This window comes from Malurus melanocephalus, unplaced genomic scaffold (genome assembly GCF_030028575.1).
Source record: "Malurus melanocephalus ecotype Western Australia unplaced genomic scaffold, MMel_1.1 scaffold_31, whole genome shotgun sequence".
NCBI classification, from domain to species: Eukaryota; Metazoa; Chordata; class Aves; order Passeriformes; family Maluridae; genus Malurus; species Malurus melanocephalus.
The window spans coordinates 1889767-1898366 of NW_026623263.1; the positions used below are offsets into that span (position 1 = coordinate 1889767).

General features: G+C 45.8%; 1 protein-coding gene across 4 annotated transcripts in view; it reads left to right on the top strand.

Moving 5' to 3' along the window:
* The first annotated feature begins 225 nt into the window (after positions 1 to 225).
* The window catches only part of IQGAP2 (IQ motif containing GTPase activating protein 2), a 122593-nt gene continuing 114218 nt past the window's right edge, over positions 226 to 8600 (top strand). For all 4 annotated transcript variants that reach the window (XM_057363827.1, XM_057363830.1, XM_057363829.1 and 1 more), the window contains exon 1: positions 226 to 300. In XM_057363827.1, the coding sequence (XP_057219810.1) occupies positions 255 to 300 (46 nt within the window). In that variant the 5' untranslated portion in view covers positions 226 to 254. The remainder of the gene's footprint in view (positions 301 to 8600) is intronic.

The following is an 8600-nucleotide window of genomic DNA, read 5'->3' on the forward strand; positions in this document are numbered from 1 at the left end:
TCCTTCCTTTTCTGCTTTCCGACCTGCGGCTTTACTGCGCTCATCCCCCCACCTACCCACACTTTCTTTCTCCCTTTCGCCCTGTTTTTTCGCACTTTCCCCCCCGGCCGGCCCGCTGTCCCCGCCGGAGCCGCCCCGGGTGGCCCCGGCCCCGCACGGGGCGGTGGCGGCCGCGGGCGCAGCAAATCAGCGCTGCCGGGGCCGCATAAGAAGGGCGGGCGGGGGCCGGCGCCGTCCCTCCCGGCGGCGGCAGGATGCACCATGAGGAGCTGGCGTCCCTGCAGCGGCCCCGCTATGGCTGTGAGTGGGCTCCCGGGGGGCGTTTCGGAACCTTTTCTTAGTAATTCCTCTGGTTTTAGTTCCGCTCCTTCGCCTGCTTTCTCGGTTTGGTGCTAAAAGAGCGAGTTGAAGGCGAATTAAAACCCGCCCAGCAAGGCTGCGGCAGCGCGCAGCGCTCCGGCTCTGTCTCGGTTAGCTCGCAGCCAGCTCCGGCTGGGTTTTGAACAGGTTTTCACGGGGCTGGGTTTTGTTCTGTAACTTTCTGAATGGATTGTCGCTGTAATTCCGCGTTGCAGCTCGGGAGTTTTAGATTAGAGCTCGGGCTTCGGGTTTTAGCGTTATAACTCGGTGTTACAGGTACGGGTTTGAGTTGTAACTCCAGAACTTGATTTGTGACTGTAGTTTCAGGTTGTAACTTTGTWACCTTTGGATTATCGCTTCGGAATTTAACATTAAACCTTTGCTTTCTGGTTTTATAACTTTATCTTAGAACTTTGCAACTCTTAAGTACTTGGGACGAGGACTGTGCAGGTACCGGGCATCTCTTTTCAGAGGAGTTGTATTTACTTGCCAAACGTGTATTTAAGAAAAACGCCTGAAGCACCTTACCTCCGCCTGCTGCAGGGCTCTCCCGTCCGTGCTGTGCCCTGCTGGGATCCTGCCTCCGCCGTCCTTTCCCTGGCTCCTGTGGGGCACAGCAGAGCAAGCCTATCGCTGTGCGAGCCCTACAAGAGATGTCTCGGCTACTTCAGGCATTACAAAATGGGAACATGCTAATGATTTGCAAAGTTCACAACAACCCTGGCATCCCGTGGTCTAATGAGAAACTTCCCACGTCTTATCGTAGTAGCTTTGTTTAAAACCGGTTCTGAAACCTCCTTTTAAAAAGAAGTACAAAACCCCTTAACAATGTTCGGGGCCACCTTGCTTCCACTTAGGGCAGGTAGAAAAAGTGGTGCTTGGCAGTAAGACCTTAACCTTGGAGCATGCCATGGTCTTCCTCCTTATTGGTGACAGATTCCCTCAGTTGATGCCCTCTGTTGGGGTAGTTTGTGGAACCTGCCTGTTGGTTTCATTTTTCATTTTACCTGGTAGGTGAATGAGACCCTTGTGAAGGTGTGCACTCACTGGTTACCATAGGCATGGTCCGAGTGCCCACGCTGTTGTGTTATCAAAGGTGAATATTTTGCTTGTGGATCCGGTCCTTCCAGCTGCTTTTGGCGTTGCACATGTAGTTGGGCAGTGTCCAGGTGTGCTGCATCRTGCTCCAGCCTCAGTTTGGACACTGCCCATTTGCCCGAGATGGAGAAATATTTGTATGCCTCCAAGACTCCAGCAGCAGGGGCTTTCCTGTGCAGACCTGGCCTGGCTGGTTTCAGAATATGTCAGTCTGGACAGGTAGAAGTCAGTCTGTCCTGGCTTCTGATATAGCCAAAGGTGAGGCTTTGACTTAAAGCAATGGGCTCATCATTTGAGCCTTGGTTTGTGCCCAGGTGCTGAGGATGAGTTACCTTATGGCCAGAGCTGCTTAAAGTGTTTTGAGCATTGTAGGCCACAATTATTGTGGGAAAGGATGTCCATGTTAACGATGCTAAGTATGATTTTGAAGATATGGTCCATCTTCTCAGTGCTTATGCTTTACTGTGATAGCTGAGAGCATTTTGTTCTGGTTACCACGGAGAAGTTCACGTTCTGAGTTGAGGCCACTCCTGGAGTTAGGTCTCCCTGCCCTGGGGACAGGAATGGATGAGAGTACACTCACTTGTCTTTTATAATGGCACATCCTCCCCAACAAGTAATGTCTTCTCGCTCACGATCCAGTAGTTACTCCTTCTTTCCCTGAGTGAGAGGCTGTGGCTGCTGTACCACACTGCATCCACTTCTTRGGGTGCAATTTTTGCTGTAGGAGCCTTTGAAATTACATTCATTTCAAGGSACTAGGCAAAGACTCCTTAAATATGTCAGGCTGATGGCAATATTTAAAAAAAAAAAATCACCAAAAAACTCCACAGAGAACTCCATATTTTAAAGCCATGGCCTTGTCTGTAGTGACAAGTAGAGGTCCCAGTTGTTTTGTTTTGTTTTTTTTAATCCTGTGCTAGAGGAATAAATATGTTTTATCTGCACTGTATTTGGCTGCCATTTTGAGAAGCAGAGAGAACCAGCACCTTAAAAAACAAACAGAAAAAAGGCTCCTTAACCAGAAGACTTATCAGGCCATTATCTGAGCCTTTATGAAAGCCCATTATACRTTGTAGGTTCTCCACATATAAATAACCCTGCAATTTGGATTACTGGCAAACAGTTCCCTGTGTTGAGGACACTACATCCRTGCAGGATTTCCCAAAGAGTTAATAAGTTGTCCAGGTCAGGCTATCAAATTTCTAAGGCTCCTTGCTTTAGTGATCTAGAACTGTTTTAAACATTTAACTTGACTTGGACTTTTGACTTTGGCTTCAAGCTCCTGGSAGAGTTTGTGCATTGCTCTAAAGAATGCTTGCATTTTACTATGATGATTTTCTGCAAGGTACTGTATAAACCAGTGCATGATTTTCAGTAGCATTTCATTTTGATAACTAGAGAAGATATAAACCAATTCTGGCTGCATTTGATAGACTGATGGATACCACTGGGGAAAAGAACTCTCCCTGAGCGTAAGACTTGTAAGACAAAGTGAGTAATTGGGAAGACAAATCCTTAACTTAAAAGTAGTTGTGCATTGCAAGCTTTGCTGGCATAGTAACATAAAGAGTATCTGAAGAAAAAAAAAAACCATAGAGCAGTTCATTTCCATCTTCAAAGTCAGGAAATAGATGAATGAAATTAAACAAGACGGTCCCTTTCTGGGTAGGTGCTAGTTCAGGATGAATATGGTTCATGGGAGAATCGGAGCTCAGAGCAAAATCCTGGAGCCCTCCCTTAGTCTTTTAGGGCCAAAACTTTATGGCTTCCTGGACCACTTGTTGAAAGGTGCCTTCATTTCTGCCTGCTGTTGATAGCTTGAAAGAGATGCAGAAGAGATTTCTGTTTGTGCTCCACTGAGCCCTGCAGACAGATATTTATCTCCAATACCAACTCAAGTGAGAGCATAAAATTACAAGGAAGCACCTCATACAGCTCAAACCCTGTTAACAGGCACRCTGCAACTGAATTAACGGAGTGGTTTCCAGTCTGGCCACAGCTGTTGCTTGGTTTATTTCTCAATCCCAGCACAATCAGAAGCAGAGGTTCACAGAAWTGCAGCGAATTGGGACTTATATTACAACTAAAGGTATGAGCCATGTGGAAGATTATGAAGACAAAATAAGTATAAAACTCAGATGTGACTCACAGATTAAACGTGACGCTTTGAATATGATAGCAAGAAGATAGCAAATCAGGCAATGGTATCTGTGAAAATGCTCATTTCCTGACACTCTCAGCTCCTCTGTAGCTAGTTTTCCCTGAAATCTGTGTGCAGAACCAAATGTTTAAGTTTTTGTGAAATGTCTGAATGGCTTCACTGCACTTCCAGGAATGCAGTGAAGCTACAGAGAGTGAGGCAATGAGTGTCTGGATTTGAAAAGGATTTCAGGCATTTCCATGCTCAGAGTAGATGAATTAATATGTGCCCCCAGTCCCTGTCTACTGGGTAGGGGGAACACTCGGTGCTCCAGCATCAGCAGATGCTTCTGTTGGAGACACAGTGACATCTTCACCTCTCCTGCTGAGGCCAGAAATCTAGTTTCACTGGGAATGGGTAAATATAGGGGAAAGAGACTTTGGTATCCGGTGATGAGGGTGTTCCTTGTGGTCCTGGTGCTGGMTCCCAGAGCTGCTACCGTTTGGCACTAAGGATTCAGAGATGAGACATGTGAGCAGCATGAGGCTTCATGAAGGAGTGCTGCTCTGCCTGTGGAGACAGGCAGGGCAAACCAGAAGTGAAACACAGCCTACGCCTCTCTATGAAACTACACCTAGCTTATTTGCTCAGCAGGATGTGAAAGCTTGCAAACCAGTGGCTTTTCAAAAAAGCTTTTAACATTAAAAAAAACTTATAAATTTTTCTGCATGTCTAGTAAATGCAGAGAAACAAATGGCTGTTTTTCAATCTAAATAGTGGGAAAAGTCTTTTGGTAAAAGTTCCATAGGATTTCCCTGAGTGAAAACAGATGGGATTTTTTWAAAATWAAAAAAAAAAAAAAAAAAAAAAAGCTTTACTATATCCTATGCATATATATTCTTTTGGGTGTATGTTTTCTTTTAGTGCTTGTGACTTATGAGAACTCTTTTCTCCTTTTTTTATTGATGGGTGTTATTTGGCAACCAAATACACTGTTTATCTCTTCCACTCTTTTGTAGGTTGCTAATRATTAAACTGCTGAATGAGACCTCAAAAAGTTTAACTCCTTTGTTTAACCAAGTGCGCATAATTCACTCGGTAGGAGTGGTTCTCTGTGTGTTTTTTGTACAAAGCAGGGTCATCTGAGAAGTCTGCTGGTAAAGGAAGGGCAGAGCTATGGTACAGCATGCCTAAATCTACTTGAAAGCTGTTAAAATAGGAAATATTAATATTGCACTGGTAACAGGATTTCTAGCACTTGTGAGTGTACCAGTTCAAGTGCTGCTTGAGGCAGGGAATAGGAAGCTTGCAGATTTGCAGTTTGCCTCTTTATTTAGTGGGGTTTCAGTTATATTAGTTTTCTAGCTCCAAGTTTTCCTCGTTTGCTGATTCAAGCTGACTAGTTTTGCTGGGAATAGCCCTACATGTAAGGCAGGAAAAAAAAAAAGTCTGTCAGTGACAGGCAGGACTGGTGGGTCATATTTCAGTGTGATGATAAGCRAGTGTGCTCTCCTGTGCTTGCTCCTTGCAGGAAATGATTAACCTGCTGTGTTTGCTTCGCTTGTTCAGGCTGTTTCGCTGTTTTTTTGGAACGGGTATCCTTGAACTACTGCATGTTGTGGAATGAAAGTGCAGGTGCTGGATGAGGGAGGAGTTGTGCCCACCGTCCATGATGGAGGAGAGCAGGGGCCAGGTTGCCCCCATTCGGGGGAGGGATGATTGCTGTCTGCCTCATTTGCTGTCCTTGGAATGAAAGGCCGGGACAAGAGCTGAGTCCTGCACAGCTCATTCATGGGTCTGCRCTCCCTCCTGCACCTTGGCACTTGTGTTCACCTTCAGAAACACCAATGTCCCCTTCAGACTGGGGCCAGCTGGGCTGCTTTGAAAAGGTTTGCTCAACACATGCTGCCTTCTTTTCACTGCTGGGAGGAGAAGGGGCTGCCGAGTGTCTGACTGGGATAGGGCTGTGCTGGAGACTGCTGTCACCCTGGCTCTGCTCCAGTTGGGTTTTGCCGGTTGCTGTGGCACAGGACAAGAGTGCCCTCCCTGGTTYATGGTGGTGAAGGGCTGGTGGGGCAGGCAGTGCCTGCAGTGTGCTCTCCCGTCCCTGACAGCCTTGGTAAGGTGATGGGAGAGGGAGGGATGTTGAAGCAGATGATGTCCCTACAAACTCTGCACGGCTTCTAAATACCTTTTGAAATGTGTCAGCAAATAAACAGCCATTAAGAGCCTGTTCTGGTGACTGATTTCAGTGTTGAATTACTGTTTCCTTCAAATGAATATGCACTAGCAAGAAATACTTCACCAGATGAATTATGTCAGTTCTTTGTTATCACTTATTGCCCAAGTTAAGGTCGTCCAGCTATAAATTTTTCATGAATCAGATTCAAGGAGCACTTCAGAGCTCTGACTCACAACTGTTGGCRAACTGCTGCCAGCCCATAAAGACTTTCTGCCTCCAGGTGTGTCCTGCCCTGTCTGCCAGCCAGGCTCCAAAGCTGTTAGAAACTACTGTCCTCATCTCGAGTGCTTATCTTGGCCTGCGTGATCAGTGTATCAGTCTAAGCAGTTCGTGGCTTCTGCTAAAATGAGTGATGAAGGATGTGGTCTCTGCCAGTATTCTCTTGTGGACKCTGACCTGCTTCTTTAAAAGTGCAGTAAAAGCTTTTGTGGCATCTAGAAAGGTGTCAAAACCAAGCTTCAGAGTGTGAAGAGGAACTTCTAGTCATGCATGCTATTAATCCCCTACTGTCTGTTTCTTCTGTAATGAGGCACAACCTCCCTCATTTGTGCTTGATTTATAAAACTGCTCTGTAAACTGCTTACATTKGTGTGATTGGAGCCTCCTCTAGGAGGAAAGCACAGGTGAATCCASGGACAGGGGGAATGGGAAATGCCCAAACTCCATACAGAAGTGTGCTTCATTTAGGCTTCTGCCTCTTCACGGGGTTGTAGGGTCGAGCTATAGGTCAGTAAATGTTTCACGTGTGTTTGAAGGGGCTTATTTTGAAGATGTTTTGAGGAAACTGAGGTGAGTACTGGGGCTACCTGAGCCTAATACTCTGCTTAAAGTGATTAGGAACGGGGCAAAAAAACCTTGAATTAAGCAAGGACACAGATTTGTTGAGAACATGATCCTGTGCCTAGGGTCAACAACTTTGATAAGACGCTGTTTTTAGCTGGTGTTATTTGCACTGGGATCCCATCTCCTCCTTTGCTGCAGCTGGTGAGGTTTCAGCAGCCTGAACTTGTTGAGCTCTCTTCAGCCACTCTGTCACACTGCTCAAGACAACTTCATTTCTTGCCAGCATGAATACCCAATCTGTCAAGAAGCTAATCTGTTCTAGCAGAGCTGATTTGCATAGCTGGATTTGCAGTCACCTCTGGTCTCTGCAGGAGGTGATTGCAGGTCTCATAGCTTTGTCTGCTGGTTGAGGCAGGGTGACCTTCTGGCCAGGTAGGACTATGACAGCCAGAATTTAGAGGTGTTAAAATTGCTCTGGAATCGCACCCTGAAACTGTGGTTTTGAGTGTGCTGYAAGTCAACTCCGCTGGTGGAAGAAGTGACCTCGACTCCTTCTGTGGAATTATTTTTGGCTGGGTTAGGTCCCTGGTCTGATTTGCAGCGTGAACCCGCAGGCAGGGCTTGCCAGCCCGTGTAGTGCTGGAGTAGGGATGAGCACAGGCAGGAGGAAGAAAGGCAGGTCAGGTTAAAGCCGTGCTACTGCTGCACACAGAGATCTGGAATGTGCACGAGGTGGGGCAGGAAAAAGTGCAGGCAGAGCTCAGGGGCAGATGGGGCACACAGGAAGGAGCATCACGTGCACCGTCACAGTGTCCCCAGCTGCCTCTGCTGTGGTGCTGCTGGCACCCTTGCACTCTGTCTGCCTGCAGGGCTGCCTTCAGCTCTCTGTTGCCCAGGGAGTTTTGAGTTGCAGAAATATTTTTCAGGTAGTCTTGTCTTTACTGCTGTAATTTCACAAACCCGTATCAGTAGAGACATGGCAGTGTTTGCCAGGCAATGCTAGAGTGGTAAGAATGTTGGAAGAAACTGTCTGAATTCTAGACTACTCAAACAACAAAGAAAGAAATGCTGTTTTTACTCAAAGTGAGACTCAAGATGCTTTTCCAACCCTTTTTTTTTGTAGCTGATAAAATTACTCTTGACTTGCAGGGCCTCAAAACTGAGGATGTGATGTAACTTGTGGTATGTGCCACTTATTTCTGGGATTTTTAGTTTTTTCCAAGACCAGTTGATTTACCCAAGCTGTAACTGGATGGTCTCAATTCAGTGGCAAACTGTCCTAAAATTCCATATGTTCTCAATACAGTATTGCAGAATAAATAATCATTGAAATATCAGCATGAGTATGTTGTGGTGTAACTGAAAAGGATCATGAATGAGTCCTTGCTGGAGCAGGGATTATGTTTGAGAAATCTGGGGCAGAGCTTTTACCAATGAAAAATGGTCAGCTGCTTTTACAAAACCAGGCACATGGTAAATGAGATTTCACTACATCTGAGCTGAGAAGTTGTTTTGAATACTGCATTGTAGGCTACAGATTTTGTCACTGATTGAATGGAGGCTGGGAGATGAACCAGCATTGGCTTGGCATTCAAAGCTGCATGGCAGCTGATTACTGAAGGTGGACAGACAGCTTACCTTCAGGGACYGATATGACTGCATGCTAATTTATATTATCTCTGACTATAGTAGTGAAATTTAACAAATGGCTCAGAATAATTGAGAAAATGCACAGCTTTTTATCTGTTATAAAGCCAGCCCCTTGTGCTCCAACTCGTATCCGCACACAGAAAATGAGAAGTAGGACCACATGGTTTTGCTGAAGATTACACTGATACGAGCTGTCCTAGAACAAAATGAATCAAATTTCTTGGTACTRTGGTTAGTAACAGGCAAAACAAGGGCTGGTGTTTCCTATAACACTGAGCCATGGCAATAACACTTAGTAGTTTCCTCTTTTTTTTTTTTGGGGGG